Source organism: Zophobas morio, unplaced genomic scaffold, assembly GCF_036711695.1.
Source record: "Zophobas morio isolate AGI-343-1 ecotype UQ-CSIRO unplaced genomic scaffold, CSIRO_AGI_Zmor_V1 ptg000011l, whole genome shotgun sequence".
In the NCBI taxonomy this organism is placed as follows: Eukaryota; Metazoa; Arthropoda; class Insecta; order Coleoptera; family Tenebrionidae; genus Zophobas; species Zophobas morio.
In genome coordinates this window covers 17,071,109-17,088,508 of record NW_026972116.1, presented here as the reverse complement: position 1 = coordinate 17,088,508, position 17,400 = coordinate 17,071,109, and the positions used below count along the sequence as shown (strand labels likewise).

Genomic DNA, 17,400 nt, shown 5'->3' with positions numbered 1-17,400 from the left:
GAGTAGTACGTATTATTGTGATGGTGAGCGGCAAATTTGAATAAATCTCAAACTAATAGTAGTAGTAGTACCTTATGAAAATCTGTTATTAACCCGATATATAGAAGTGCTTGCGATCAATTTCAAGACAAACCCATGAATCACGGCGGATGACGCATCAACCCTTAAACACGTTTTCGGTGGTAGAATTTTGCTCCCTCGACTGAAAATGTATACTCCTTCGATAAGACGGTACTTGTTAATCAACCATACTGAAACGGTTTCGTGTTTGTTACTTGTTACTCCCTTCGTTCCCTGCATCTACGGCCCGTTCTTGGCGCTTAGCCCTTGACGGCGCCTCTTCACCTATGACAAGTTCATTCCGTCCCGAATTCCCGACTTCCGTAACACATCCAATTGTTTGTTCAGCTGATTGATGTCGACATGTGGTTTGCAGGATCGATCGGGAACTCGACGCTCACATGGCTGTCACGGTTTACCCCAACGTTAAACTCGAGTGGTAAGTAGTCCAGAGTCGGCCCTTCTTAACAGCCGCAACTCGAAATTCTCTAACTTTCAAAATAACGCCATCAGTTTAACAACATCCGTCACTGGACACGGCAACGGGGTCGATGTCGGCCATTGGGAATGTGCAATTTGTTCAGAGCAAGTTAACTGACGCATCGATCAATCGGACAACGAAGTAATGGACATGGCTAGCAATTTGCCGGAAGTATTTTTGATAAGGCTTAACGCCATTAATAATCCCGGACGTTTAAATGTACGCGAAGAGATTAGGACGGTCCGTGACTGTTTACCTAGGACATGGGATTGGGGGAATTTATTAAATTTGCTTAATAAGTAACGACCGAGCTCGAAATGGGGTTAACCTAGGACTGGCAATTTAAAACTTGGGCTTCAGCGATATGTGCCAACATTAATTGGGAAAGTGGATAGGGGCTGTTTTAGAGTGGCTCGAGTTTCGAGGGCTTTTGCAAAATTTCGCCATTGACGTAAAATAATTCATTCGCTCTAGTGTCATTAGGAGATATCGAAATTAATGAATGCGGATAAATTCAACATTTACTTTCCACATTGATAGAAGGAACTAATTAAGGTGATTCGAAAACCGAGTTCCGTTTTGGGGTTATCTCTCGGGCGTGGTTGTTTAGTTCTACACGGATATTTTCTTTCTTTTATCCATTGAGAAGCCACATACACGATTGCATTAAAATTAACATATAATTACGTTTAATAGTGACGCCTAAACACGCAACGAAATTAATCAGTAGTAAGTACGGCAGTTGTCAAGGTCATCACTAAATACACTTTAATTTGCACCATGCTAATTAGCCGGGGATGATTATTAGCCATCATTATTACTATGGCTTTCGCATTTGCTAGGCAGGTTGCTTTTCAAATGGTCATTAAGCTCTGACGTCATGATATGAGCATGTAAGTTGAGAGTAGTTGGAACTTGTTATCTCGTTACGATTCTATTAAGTTAGAACAAGGTACACACGAGTTCAGAGTATTTGGGACAATATATTAGAAACACCGAAGTATTGGTGACATTGAATTTTTCCACTTTTTTGTGGACGTAAGTGGAATTTTTCGAATGACGACCTGCAATTAATAAAGGGAATGCCAATAATGACCGTGATGTCCTTGACAGCTGCCGTATTTACTACTTTCATACTTTTTTCAATGGCCAAAATCCAACGATTTTAACAAAAAAAAAAAAATCGTGACGTTTAGAATATTTACACCAGATCGAGACAAATTAAATTTTGACAAACGCATGTTTTAATTGCAAGAATAAGTCCTACATATTCTTTTAGTGTCTTTTATTGATGTTCATATTAATAAATGTTGGCCAAGAAATTTAAAATGTTGCCACTTCACGCTTTCAGATTTCAATTTTTCTGAGTTTCCGCCATTACGGTGACGTAAACAGTTTTAATATTGGAAATATGAAAACATCAACCCAACCATGTGATGTAATAAAACGCGTTCAGTAGTTAAGACCCTGATTTGTTATTGGTTTCTTAAATGGCTATAAAGCAACAAAGACTTCGATGTACCGACGAATTTCATTTATTTAATTTTGCCGCCTTGCTTTTACAGCATCTACTACTGTAGTACTCTACAGTACATAAAATCTGGAACAAATTTGGTAATAAATACAGAAATGAAATTCAACAAAAATGTTCGAACAAAAAATGAGATTTTACTCTCGTGGATCTTCAAAATTAATTTTATACACAATTAACGTAGTTTTTCAAAATTATGTATGCTCTAATTAAATTGGAGTCGATATTGAGAATGATTGGGTCTTCAAAATGATTGATTGTGTGTTCAAGGTGATTGATCAGGTGTTCAAGATGGTTGACTGTATATTCAAGATGATTGACTGGGCATTCAAGATTATTCGTTGTCATCAAAATATATTTTATATACAATTTACGTAATCTTTCAAAAATGTTCATGATCTAATTAAATTGCAATCGGTGTTCAAAATGATTGGGTGTTCTAGATGATTGATTGGGTATATGAAATGAATGTTATACACAACTGGCGCAATTTTCCAAAAATATGTATGATCAGATTGAATTTCAATCGGTTTTCAAGATGATTGATTCTTTGTTCAAAATGAATTTTGTACACAGTTTACGTAGTATTTCAAAAATGAGTATGATCTAATTAAATTGCAATCGGTGTTCCAGGTGATTGATTGGGTGTTCAAAAAGAATTTTATACACAACGTAGTTTTTCAAAAATGTGCATGATCTAAATTGAATTGCAGTGGGTGTTCAAAATAATTAGGAGTTCAAGATGGTTGATAGGGTGTTCAAGATGGTTGGTTGGGTGTTCAAAATGAATTTTATACACAATTTACGTAATTTTTCAAAAATGTGTATGATCTAATTTAACTACAGTGGGTGTTCAAAAAGATTAAGTGTTCAAGATGATCGACTGATTGGGCGTTTAAAATGATTGACTGCCTGTTTAAAACGAATTATATACACACTTTACGTAATTTTTCAAAAATGTGTCTAATCTAATTTAACTGCAGGGGTGTTCAAAAAGATTAGATGTTCATGATGATGATTCTAGGTGTTTAAGATGATTGATTGGGTGTTCGAAATGATTGATTAGGTATTTAAAATGAATTATATAGTTACACAATTAATGTAATTTTTCAAAAACGTGTATGATCGAATTAAATTGCAATCGGTGTTCAAAGTGATTGGGTGTTTAAGATGATTGACTGGGGGTTCAAGATGGTTTATGGGTGTCCAAAGAGAATTGTATGCACAATTAACATAATTTTTCAAAAATATGTATGGTCTAATTAAATTACAAAAGGTATTCAAAGTCATTGATTGAGTGTTCATAAATAATTTGGTGTTCAAGATGGTTGATTGTATGTTCAAAATAAATTGTATACACAATTTACGTAATTTTTCAAAAATGTGTCTGATCTAATTTAACTGCAGGGATGTTCAAAAAGATTAGATGTTCATGATGATTGATTAGGTGTTTAAGATGATTGATTGGGTGTTCGAAATGATTGATTAGGTATTTAAAATGAATTATATAGATACACAATTAACGTAATTTTTCAAAAACGTGTATGATCGTATTAAATTGCAATCGATGTTCAAAGTGATTGGGTGTTTAAGATGATTGACTGGGAGTTCAAGATGGTTGATAGGTGTCCAAAGAGAATTGTATGCACAATTAACATAAGAACTAATTAAATTGCAGTCGGTGTTCAAAATGATTGGGTGTTCAAAGTGATTAACTGAGTGTTAAAAATGATTGATTGGGTGTTCAAAATGATTGATTACTGATTTGGTTCTCAAGATGATTGACTGAGTGTTTCAAATGATTGATTGAGTGTTCAAGATGGTTGATTGTATGTTCAAAATAAATTGTATAAACAATTTACGTAATTTTTCAAAAATGTGTAGGACCTAATTTAACTGCAGTGGGTGTTCAAAAAGAGAAGGTGTTCAAGATTGAGTGGGCGTTTAGAGTGATTGACTGGGTGTTTAAAATGAATTTTATACACAATTCACGTAATGTTTTAAAAATGTATATGATCTAGTTTAATTGCAGTGGGTATTCAAAATTATTAGGTGTTCAAGATAATTGATTAGGTGTTTAAGATGATTCATTGGGGGTTGGAAATGATTGATTAGGTATTTAAAATTAATTATATAAATACACAATTATCGTAATTTTTCAAAAACGTGTATGATCGAATTAAATTGCAATCGGTGTTCAGAGTGATTGGGTGTTTAAGATGATTGATTCGGTGTTCAAGATGATTGCTATGGTGTTCAAGATGATTGACTGGGTGTTCAAAATGGTTGATAGGTGTCCAAAGTGGTTGATAGGTGTCCAAAAAGAATTGTATACACAAATAACATAATTTTTCAAATATATATATGGTCTAATTAAATTACAATAGGTGTTCAAAATGATTAGGTATTCAAAGTGATTGATTGGGTGTTCAAAAATAATTTTATACACAATCAACGTAATTTTTCATTAATATGTATGATCTAATTAAATTGCAGTTGATGTTCAAAATGATTGTGTGTTCTAAATGGGTTGATTAGGTGTTCAAAATGAATTTTATGCACAATTGGTGTTTTCTTTTCCACGTATCACAAGTCAATTATTCAGAAAAATATAATATACAGAGTGAGTCACTAAGCGCACAGTCCTCAATATCTCATTAATTGTTAGAGATAGAAAAAGTCAGATACAAAAGTTTTACGGTTTTTGAATACCATCTAATAAAATACATACAGGGTGTTTTCTTTTTGAGACACAACGTACAACTTGTTTTTTTTTTTAATAGAACAGCCTATATATTTTTACATATTCAAAGCCTTTATGGCCATAGTTTATTTTTAAATTTTTGATGTGACATTGCCACATTGTTCCAAGTTTTTTATTTTTTTAGTAATGCAAAGGTTTACAAAAATCGAATAATGTTGTTTTTATAGAGAGATAACCAGAGGTAGGGATTTCGTCGTGGTATCAATTAAATAAAATTTTAATTTACAGATTGTACAATTTTCAAATATCGATAATCATTTTTTTTTCAAATAGAACAGTCTCTATTTTACTAATTACTACATCTTACATTATATTTTGTCACCAAAAAAAAGTAAAAACTCGCAATAACTATCAGCTTTAAATTTGTTAAATATTTCACAAAAAGAAAGAACAAAAAACTGAAACACTCTGTACATTAGAGTACAATTTTATTTATACCACAAAAAGCGCGTACTTTTATTTGTCTCTCTACAAAATATTGTTACACAGATTTTAAAAATAACCTTATTAGATTTTTTATGAACCCTTCTGGTATTAAAAAAAAATTGGCATGGCAACGTCGCATCTGAATTTCAAAAATAAACGGTAGTTATAAAAGCGTTAGAAGAGATCAAACAGAACATATAGAAATATATTATAGGCCATTCCATTTGAAAAAACCAAATTGTGTGTTACGCCTTAACAACACTCTCTATAGTTGAAAATAATTTTAGTATATGGTCTGCAAACAACCGTATAATTTTGGACGTCAACCACACAAATGATCATCATCACCTCTGAAAAATAACATGACGTGGATTATAACCCGTGTAAAAACTTGCTGAATTTTTTGTTGAATTTATTTCAGATCTTGAGAAGATGTTTACGTCTGTACGGTACGGTTTTTAAATTAGTAAAATTTTTTCAAACAGACAAATGTTATACTCCTGACTAGTTTTTTAGAACTTTCTTTAAGTAAGTAATATTTGATGGCAAAATTTAACAAAACGTCAAAATATATCATTTGAAAGACATAATGTACTATTTAACGGTACAGTGAGTCCACAACCGATTGGTGAAAGGTTTGGTTGTTACTAAGCCCTCAATTCCAATTGTTTCTTAAAACAAATCAAGGGAGGGTTTTTATAAGATTCTAAATGTCAAAATGTTGTATTGAATTATCCGAAAAACTGAAAATATAAAAAAAAATGTGTAAGTAGTATGTTTGTGTTTTTGAAGTCCTGTATCAAGTCGTAGCTTCGCTCTGAACTTTTGCGGGACGATTCCCAAGCCGCATCGACCCCAGTTGCGCAAAATATATGTGATTAACTGTATTTTATTCTGTTATATACCGATTAATATTTTGTTGGCATGCTCAATTAATACATCACAGTTTCACGTGTAGATTCCTTGTTACATTTTGGTCTAGATAGAATAGAGAGGTGCAAATGATGTTAAGACCATTGGGATAGTCACTGTACGTTTCTCCTAGTTTAGTTTGCACAATTAGGTTCTAGTTGATGGGAACTCTTTTGTATAATGTTATCGACTAACTGCAAAATAATAGTACGTCGAGTTAATGACCAGTTATAAGTATCACACACAAAACCATCAATATTGATCCTTCCCGTGAGACCGATCGACGCCACCGCCCCGTACCCGCTGTCACCGCAATTTTTACTTTCTTCGCAAATGGAAAAGAAACTTCGCTGTCGATGAAGACGTTCGAAAGCGTGTTACGTGTACTGTTTTCGTTACCGGCAATCAGAGCGATAAATTCGTGCTCTGGAAATTTTCAGCAGATGACCGTCGTTGTTTGCACTTAATTAACCGACGTTTTATGAGTGATGTTCCCTTTTGTGTGTTTTTATTTACTGACGAAATTGATTCAACACGCGATATATTTTATAGCGGTCCGTAAAAATGTAATGAAATTTACACCAATTGCTTTTTGTTATTAGTACTTCTGCAGTAAATAATTTCGAAATTAAAGCGGTCTCTGAGTAAACATTGTAGTTTGCTGTAGGCTTCATCTGAGTTAAACGTATTCGAGATATGTAAACACCGCCATTAGCCAAATCAACCATGTAACACTGCTGTTTCCATTTAATTTCATCCCCTGTTTTCGTTGTAGATCGTCGACTTTTACCCAAAATGTCCGCAGCAAAGAGGCTGAGGCCGAAAATCAAAAGCACGTACGAGAATTCGCGCTTAATGTGCGGAAAATTGTTTGATTGTGGACGCTTTTATTTGTAAAATATAAAAATTTGCCATTTGTGGCCAATTTGCTTTGCAGTATTTTCGCCTTGACTGAATCGCTTCGGGCGTCGGGCCCGAAATTCCGGAAATCCCCAAATAATTAAAATTCTGGAACACATTTCTCTAAATTGATTAGCACATGTAACTTGCGTGCGACGGGGTGTAATTATATGTCAAACGAGCAGCGGCACTATAATGAACGTAGCTGTGCGCCTGAATTTAATGAACGGAGCTTTTTTATTATTTCCTCTCATAAATCAGAGTAATTTACTAATAAAGGAAAAGCTTCCGTAATAACAGGAGACAAAGTTGGCAAATTCTGTTCCAAGCTGTCTGCAAAATTCCGCAGAACGGCCCAAAACACACACTTCCAATTTTTACTGGAATGTATTACCAAAAAATACTTTATTTAATTGTTTTGTAACTGTATCCATAAATTCTGCATAATATTTGCCTAATTTAATACATGAGAACTTGGCCAAGCGAATAAAGTTACTTTATTAACGTCGAGCCGCACAATTTTTTCCACTGACCAGATATATGATTTAATTTTTCCTAACGCAATATGCTTTAGATCAAACTGCAAGAATATTTTTAAACTTTTATTATGGAAATATAGATCAGTTATTGCTTTAGTGTGTTCCTACTGTCGGCCTAATGAACTTAATGAATGAAAGTCTTGAAAATCATTCTTTTCATTACAATGTTGCTCCCGCGATTATGTACAGAATAAGTCCGACTCGACTGGAATAGATTTGACTAGACTCTACTTCTCCCATTGTCCGGACTCCACTCGATGACTCAAATAAATCGTTTCCAAAGGTGATTTCTATTTAAACCCATACTTCCCTTCTAGACATTCCACGATCGAGGTTTTTCTGGAGTACCCATCGCGACTTCCGCTTCTATGCTTTTCCTTAGCGAACACCGCCCGGCCGCCGTCACAGACGATGAGTCACCAATTACTGACGAACAAATTAAGATTGATACGTAGTAAATCTGACGATAATAATTGCTACATGTTAGCAAGCGCTAGGAGAATTTATATAAAAAATACTGCACTGATAGCAAAACATGTACGTATATCCTAATGATGAAATTAAAATACAGATATTAGGTAAAATCAATAAAAGGAAATCTATATTGATACCATTTAGAAAATGGGAAATTCATGAACTGCCCATTCTGCCTCGATCTAAAAATGAAATCTAGAAAGTTAAAACGCATCAGTATGAAAAGCACACGTCTACACTTAAATTCAATTGTTCATATATCCGTACGAATCTTGGAAATTAGATTTTATAAGAACTCGTACAACTGCACTGCAATTTTAATAAACAGTTCAATGATCAAGATAGAACAAAAGCGATATCAAAAAGTAAGATGGTTTTAAAGCACGCGCGATGTTCGTTTTAGATTGTTCGAAATAGGCCAAACCCATTCGTCATTCAACCGTAGACGTATTACTTGAGTTCGAATCGGGCCATGTTTTTCCTTAAAATACTAAAGCCTGTGTAATTGTCATTCATGATTCCATCGAAAAGTCGGTTTATAATAAAAATTATTGTTTAATTATGATTTCAGTGTGCGATTTTATACCCAAACAAAAGTATAATCCTCTAAATTGGAAACAAATTCAGAAGATATATAGTGTTTTTTACACCTAATTTTGATCGTTTCGACTGAAAGTCAGGGTTCGAAAAACGAGCGGAGGTTCGAATCCCGCACCTGACGTTGTAGTTACTTTTTTCCTTTCAAAATGTTATTACCTAACCCAAATTACCAATATCGAAAATCCCTAAATTTCCCATCTGCAGTCAAAATTTAAAATCCCCAAAGCCCCCATTTACTGTCAAAACTCAAAAGCTCCAAAAGCGACATACATCTGCTGTCACACTTAGGACGTCACTGATGACCTAACATACACCCATGACGGCACAGCGATGACGTCAGGTAGAATGACGAGTGCTCACGTGGTCTATGACGCCGGCACTGTTTATATACTACTAACAAATTTTCAAGTTCTATTTTAATGCATCACTAAGTAAACTTATAATCCAACAATTACAAGCATACTTTTTACTAGTCAAACAAAATCTAGTTTAAACATGATTCAGTCTTAGTTGTCTTCAACATTTTAAATTTAAAATAAATAAATAAATTCCTCGTCAACTTTAAAGCCTGGCAAATAATATTCGTCTTTGTCGTCGAAATCTCACAAACTTGTCCCAATCTTCAACAGTAATACCATCAGTCATGACACTTCTTAGCAAAAACCGGTATGTTTATTTTTTCTGAACTAACGAAAATTAACGAAAATATTCGGCTTTTATTTCCTGGCATCGACAACAAATCTACATGAGAAGGGTATTGGACTCACAAAAAAGAAACTTTCGGTAAACAAAAATAACTGAAAACCCTGTCAAAATCGTCCTGTGACCTCCCTGGCCGCACCTCCTCACTGGATGGGGCTACTTCGGGTTATGGGGTTATGACGATACGTGCGCTAGGGAGGGGTGAACGGTAACGTGTAAAAACCTAGGTACTTGCGGTACGGTGTCGGTGGCGACTGCACTTACAAAGACTTCAGTCCTCTTCTCTTACGGTCAAAGACTCAATGCGGTTTTGAGGCGTCGGCGCGGCGCGGTTGTCACGAAATAACCCCTGCCCCCGGTACTCTTATCGCGGCTTCTTATTAGGTTAAAACAAAAATGTACCAAAAAAGGTTACAAACGGTTGCCATAAGTTGACAGTTTCGGTTTGCTTGGCAAGTTACAGTTACGTTAAATTATTAAGTTTTAAGTTTAATGAGAACCCATTCTGTATTAGTCTTATAAAGCATGTCCGTAAGTGATTCTGGTATCAAGGGCGACATTTCAGAGCCACATTTGATCCTAGAGTCATTTAGGGACGCCTATGTGTCGTAGTTTTTCGCTTTTAGAGTAGATGGCACCACATGTGCTAATCGTAGTTTGTTATAAGTACTAATCGATGAAACAATTTTATAATACCTAAACAATACAGATAAAACTGACATTTTTTTAAATATTTAATTATAAAAAATCGTGTTTTAGGAAGCCATGAAACCTCGAAATATCAACATTGTCATGGTTGTGTGCACCGAACACAATGTGAATTTTATAAAATGATTTCACCACCGCTATATCGACCCTGATTGTTTATTTACTCATTTGTTTACGCGTCCGTTAATTTATTTATTTTGACGTTACTGTAAATATGATAAATTCGTTAAATATGAATCGTTACTGGTAATTATGCGTATTTATTCAGCTCGGTACGTAAAAATAAAAAATTCTGGTGATGCTAAATCCACCACACACACAAAAACATCCTCGAAATTGAGCCTTTGACTTGAAATATGAGCATAATTAATCATTTATACGAATAATGCAACATATGCATAATTACTGAATTTATCATATTTGCAATTAAATGTAATAGTGCTGTAGTGCTGTTCAATTTAACGTTTGATTGTGTGTGGATTATGGCCATGCCTGTGAATTTAAAGGTGTCCTAATAACTAAATCGTGTTCAATATATTTGCCTCAGAGTTTCAGCCTAAAACCATGTTTATTCAGAATTTTTATTAATGATTTATGTATATGTTTTTAATTACGTTGAATTGACATCAAACACCCTAGGATGATGAACTGCGGCTGTTTTAAGACCACATTAAACGAAAATAGTTAAAATTTTCTTGTTTTAACTGTGGTAACACTAAACCGGTTTACTAAATCTAGTTGATTTTTTTTATTGCCGAACTTCATTCTTTGGTATCAACGAAAAGAAAAAGTACTGCAAATGAGTGGCTTTTCCTAAAAGTAACATAGCCTGTAAATAAATTTGTTTTAAAAATCATCTTCAGAACCTCGCAAAAAATATAAAAGAGCATTCTAAACGCTCGCGTGTGTTCGTTCAACGTAATTGCCTGAATCATGTCCTTCCTAAAGCGAGAAATGATTCAGATTATTCCTAATCCTTTAATTGTCGTATCCAAAATGTACGAAATGAAAGACGTAACCTGAAAGAGTGTCTATGAAGTCAGATTCAGTTCACTCAGGCGGAAAATTGGTTTCTACTCACCAACTCATTTCGGAATGTTGACTCGTTCAGAGTACGCCGTACACACCGTCCGGATATATCGCAACACATTTATTTTTTCCGCGTTTCTCTCATAATCCTCAAATCCAAATTAAAATTTTTCTCGGGAAAGCACCAGCGACAGCGACGAATAAGAAATGCAATTATTGTCAGCCGCTCCACTTGGTTCGGTTCGCTGCTCGTTGTTTTTTCGCTGCAGTTTTCAATTATTCTCCATTGATGAGTGAAAAGAAATCCGCTGTTTCGCCATAAATACGCCAACGAGCGAAACACTAGTGAAAATATTGACGTTATGAATGCGGATATCCTGCGAAAAAACAAACTAGACTTTGGATTTCGTTTCGGCGTTTTTGCTAAAAGTATTTATCCGAAGCGGTTTATTTTCGAGTCGGCTTGTAAACAAGGCGATCTACAGTTTAAACACTTTTACAACAAAAGTGTACGGAATGATGCGGAACTGGGTGCAAGAAACTGCCATTTCCAATCGACTGGTCGGGTAAAAGTCCGTTTCCCGAATTGTGGCGTTTTCGCGGTTTCGAAAACCGAACGGGTTTTTTGTTCGCAGCGAAATAAAGTGTTAATTTAGATTATCGTAGTGCCGGTCGCCGATCGGTGAGAGTTGCTCTTTAAACGGCAAGAGTGACCTTGAATTAGTTTTTTTTAATTGTAATTTGCATTACAATAATTGGCAAACTGGTGTGGATAAAAGCATGTAATTCACACAACTATTAGTTGGTCTTTACCCATTTATTAAGGCAGTGATTTGTTTACATTAGCATTGACCTTCAACTCTTCGTGGGAAGTTTGAGACTCGACGTTCCGAGAATAATTGTTAGTAAAAATGTGGTTTCCGCTCATTTTCGAATATCTCACATAAATCAGAATAAAACTAAGTGAACACATATATCATTAGCGAGAGAAAATTGAACTTTGTTGGAAGCAAACACTTTAACTTCTTACTTTACGAGAGTAAAGTTTTAATAGCAATTCGTTTCGCTGTGTTGATTTAAAAGATAACCTAACCACTCTAAGAACCAGAATCTTGCCGCCATGCGTTTCGTTCCATTTGCTTGAAAACTACAAGGCCGAATCACTATAACGATTAATAAAGAGTCGTGGTGAAGTATGCTTGGAATTAATAAAATTTGGGTTTCGTAAAAGTAATATAAAATTAATTGGTAGATAAAATTTTCCGTGTAATTCAATTATTGGAAGTAAATACAATACTCGTCGCATTATTGAACTCCGCCAACGCCTCGTTTAAAAATTTTCACAACTGATATTGTAACAACCGACATTCTACTGTCTACACCTTTTAATATAAACAACTATGGGTATTTTACATAACTAACTAAACTATATCCTCACAGTTCTGTTATATCTAAAATCAAGAGAAATGTCGATATACATGTGTTTTTAACACTTACAAGGTAATCGAAACTAAATAATTTAACACTAACAACATGTGTTTCGAAAATTTCAGAAGAATTAAATACATAGTATCCATCTTATCATACTTTAAAGGAAGAGAAATAATTCTAAATAGAGTTACAATTCACCGAGAAACCTTATACAGGGGGTGGCGCCTTCGGTCGGGAGCGCCAGTGCTCGGGCGCCCGCGGAAACAAGAAATCAAATAAAACGGAGGAAAATTAACAATAATCGGGTTTTATTCCCAGCCACCAGCTACACGACTAAAATAGTCGTAAGTAAACGCCACCGAGAGGTGGCGCCTTCCGTCGGGAGCGGCGGTGCTCGGGCGCCTGCGGAAATAAGAAATAAAATAAAGGGGAGGAAAATTAACAATAATCTGGTTTTTTACTCCCGGCCACCAGCTACACACCTAAAATAATCTTAGAGTCAAAGTAATCGTAAATAATTACAATTACAAAATCAAAAAAAAAAAGAATAAAACGGCCAGCATGGTCGTTTCCTCCTGGATGGTGACTTCCTTCCAGACGGGTTCCTCCTGGTCCTGGAGGCGGCGACCCTGGAACGGGAAATTGCGCGGGGACGGTATGGCAACGGCAATCGAGTACGGTTTTTCGCTCGGGGGCAGCGACTCAAAAATGATACGCAAACAGGCAGAAAAGCCAAAACGGTACGGTGGTCGGTCGGATCGTGGATTTCTGCTCTTCATACAAAACTAAATACTTTGGAAAAACAGCAACAGCACTTCTTTTTCCTCCGAAGCCTCGAGAAAGAATCCTTTTTTTTCCGGCCGCATCGGCGCGGCCACTGCGGATTTACCCCCGGCTCTCGGTACGTGTCCCGGTTTCCGGCCCGCGAAAATTTGGTTCGTTACACCATATTATGGTCATTAAATGTAAAATCGAAGACAAAAATGGTCCAAAGTTCATTCAAACAAGGCCTGATTTTTAGATAAATTATTATCAAAGTTGATTTTGCAAATTTAATTTTATTTATAATAATGACTATGCATATATTACAATTGGTTGAAGCTATTTAAGGCCCTTAAATACAAATTCTAAATGTTGGTTTTGGAAGTTGTATTTAATACTGACGTAAAATGTTGCTGAACATTTTAAGTAAGATGTGCTTAGCAAACGTTTGAAGTAACGTCAAATTTTGGTGGGATTAGATACACAAGTTTTGCTTTGATGATAAATGTGCTAAATTCCAATTTCTTTCAAAAATCTGCACAAGTAGAGTTAAAAATTAATAACCACAAGTGTAAACACATAAATGATATTGCACATTCTAGACAAGATTTATCTAGCAAAAGTGACGTCAAATTTTTGGAGATGGGTCAATTTTGATCAGAGATTTCCGATATTTCAGAGCAGTCGTTTTGTATTTTCTAAGATAAATCTTCAAATTAATCATTGTATGGTTTTAATTAAAAAAAAGGCGGATTAATAAACCACAAATATAGAAATATAAAGTGAGCAACAGACGGACGACAGACAGACTGACGGAAATTGGAGCTTATTACACATACAATAAAATGAAACAATTCCCGAAGTTGTTACGCATTATGTAAAAAATCGTGTCGTGCTAGCCGCAACGTCACTGCTGTTACTGGATTCGATGTATGTTTTATAGTGCATTAAAGATATCGAAACTTATTTTAAACAATCACAGTTCACCAACATTTACGACTTGCGTAGGTATCAAAAATAATGAGCTCTTTTAATAAAGCAGGTGGACGATTTTTACAAAAATAAATCTTCGTACGTCAATGAAACTACTTCAGACGTCAAAATCGAAAATGTCGCTCTGTCATTTTGCGCAATTCCCGATATTTACTGTTTATCAACACTGCCCAGATCCCCCCTTCATTACCAATACCTCCTTCAACACAAAGCAGTCAAGATCAAAGCGAGCTGCAACCATTGACCTACTGACGTAACTGTCTTTACCACGTTCGGACCGACCTCCGACAAGACAATCCGTATCGAAATTGCCCAAGGGGCGTAAAGCTACCTGTTAACGAAAGTTCGTAGGCGCACCTTTGATGGAATAAGTCGGACCTCAAGTGTTAATTATGTAGAATTTTAATATAATATAACGTTGAAGGAGCAGCCTCGGGCCCGACGCCGAAGCCGTGATCTAATTAATCGCCCACTCGTCATTTAATGTTGAATGAAGAAAAGACAATTAAAATTTGTATTTGTTCCACTCGAATCGGTTATTCGCATCCCACGAACTCGGTTCTCCTGCAAACAATGCAAGTAATAATAATTTTTAATTAACAGTCGTCGGAACCGAGCGATTTAACGAGAGCGTGGGTCGGCACTGCTCATAGGCAATGTAAATTTTGCCGTACATGTTTTTACAGTCATTTTGCAGAGCGAGCAATTTCGAGGGCAGCACGATATCCGGTTAAGGCATGGCGCCTATGGACTGCGAAAGCCTTGCTCGACGAAGTTGATCAATCAAAAAGAAAGACGATTAAATAACGAGGGCTGGAAGCGAGCGAGTGACAGGTTTCAGAAGCCAACAATTTTCCTAAATAGGATCAAACATAGAAACCGCATAGTGCTAGTTTCCGGAGTTTATGAATAGGGGCGAAATAATGAAAGCTTTTTTTTTTTCATCGATTTTGGCCCGTGAACTCAATTAGGGAACTTTTCAAAATATTTAGCCGAATCTTTAGAGTGTGAGTGATGCGGAAGACTTAATTAACTAGCGTTAATGAACGGAATTGTCTGCAATCATTTTTAGAACTTGCTTGCGTTGTAGAATATCTAAGCAAGTTGGAATGATGGATTTTTTTTTATTTTGATCAATTACGTATAGTATGAATGGCAAGAGTTTTAACACGGGTCCTTGTTGCTAGGCGACTCTCACGGAGAAAATAGGTACCGAATTGTGGATATTGTTAGTTAAATTCAAACAAATAAATTTATTCATGCATTAGCTAATTATTTTACAAAAAGTAATATAAAATCGACAAAGTAGACCCAAAAAAGTCTACATGTTAATATGGTATGGAAGATTATTAGCAAGTCTAATTATTCAATAAAGGCAGATTACGAATCCTGGAGTTCTGTTGGCTTTGTGTATAACATTTTCAAAGTGATAGTTAAAATGCAAATTAACAGTTTCTATTTCTATATTTTCAACAAAATATAATGCATCCTTGGAAGAAAGATCTTGTATATGTATATATGTATATCGTTCGAGAAAATACGAAAGTACCAAATTGTTCGACGGGCTCCATTACTGTACGTCTTTAGATTATCCTCGATAAGAAAAACAACTTGAAATTGTTTATGTGTATACATCGGAAGAATGTCACGACAGAATGTGCATTGTTTTGTGATAATCTCTATCATTGTTTTTCGAATTTAATAAAAAGTTACGACTATCTAAAAACCCAAATTGACTTATTGCGTGTGGAATACATGTACAGTGGAAATATTTTGAGAACAACACACGAATCCAACAACTCAACAAACGTACGAGTCAACTTTTTGGGGAAGTATACAACTGATTATACCGTCAGCGGTCTAAGTGACAGCTTTGATCACTCACCGTGTTGTTCTCATGGTATTTCCACTCTACCTTTCAGTTTTAGAATACAAAAGCTTTTAATTTATCGCGTGCCATGGTTATGACGTGTTAAAATAAACTATGCTATTGTTATACACTTGATAAGATTCATAGCAGTTGCATTGAGTGATAATAGATCAATTTCTATGGTGAGTTCGCGAAATAAAATTCAAATCTTGTTATATACGAAAAACTTACTTATTAAAATTACAAGAATTAGACATTTGATATTTATGCCTATTCTAATCAAATAATGGATTGCGGGATTAAGATTCGATCGGAAAAGACTAAATGATCTCATTCAAGACCTTTCTCTATCAATCAGTTGACCAAACTTCGTGCACCTCGATGAAAGGATAAAAATCTTCTGGACGCATTAGCAAACCCATGGCGAAATAATATTTCGTACTTGGTCATATTTTAAAAGTTCGTGGTCTTTGTCAAAATGATAAGATTTTTTTCGAACACCAGAACAATGTAATTCATCAAATGTGCTAAAGGAAATCGCAACTTTAATCAAGATTTAAGTGATTCAATTGTTAAACAAGAGATTTTACAAAATTGTGTTGCTTTTGATGTCTTTCGTACAATTGCGCTATACATTGCTGAATATTATATTCAGAGTAGCTGGGCACCCGTTAAACATATTCGTTCTTTAGCATGAAACTTGGATTGTTTAAGTGCTTTGTCAAGCTTAAAATTTTAAGAGCTGTCTGGCAGTAACTTCACCAGAAGATTTTAATAGAACTATAAATTGGGAGCTTTTAAGAGTAATGTTTTTGCTATAACTCGGCTAATGTTGTTTGGGAAGGACTGAAATATGTCCTCGAATAGGATCCATGAAATGCAATTCGCGGCAAAAATATGGAGAAAAATTGTTTGATTTTCTTCTAAGCTTGTGCTCAGTTTCGTAGATAAATTGTAAAATTATTGTTTGGAGATTTTATTTTACTTCCCGAGCGTAACTCAAGGAAGTATTGCAATATGGTCCACCGACAAATGGTTGCTTTAATGTTTTCAGGAGTTTTCATGACTCTTAGAGTTCGTTTCTGTGCCTTTTGTGTTAAATTTTTGTTAAATAATCTCCGGAACTATCGGACCGTTTATTGTCAAATTTTCTTTACCAATAATCTAGATGTCAATGGTAGTAAGTAAATTACATACATATGGCGGCACAAGAATAAC

At 35.2% G+C, this 17,400-nt stretch overlaps 1 protein-coding gene across 2 annotated transcripts in view; it reads left to right on the top strand.

Annotated features, from left to right (window-relative positions):
* LOC135127070 (RNA-binding protein Musashi homolog 2) overlaps positions 1 to 17,400 on the top strand; it is a 189,110-nt gene that overhangs the window by 90,761 nt on the left and 80,949 nt on the right. For both annotated transcript variants that reach the window (XM_064053384.1, XM_064053383.1), the window contains exon 2: positions 437 to 499. Coding sequence is in view for 1 of the 2 variants with exons in the window: in XM_064053383.1 (XP_063909453.1) it covers positions 462 to 499 (38 nt within the window). In the remaining variant the exon portion in view is untranslated. The remainder of the gene's footprint in view (positions 1 to 436; positions 500 to 17,400) is intronic.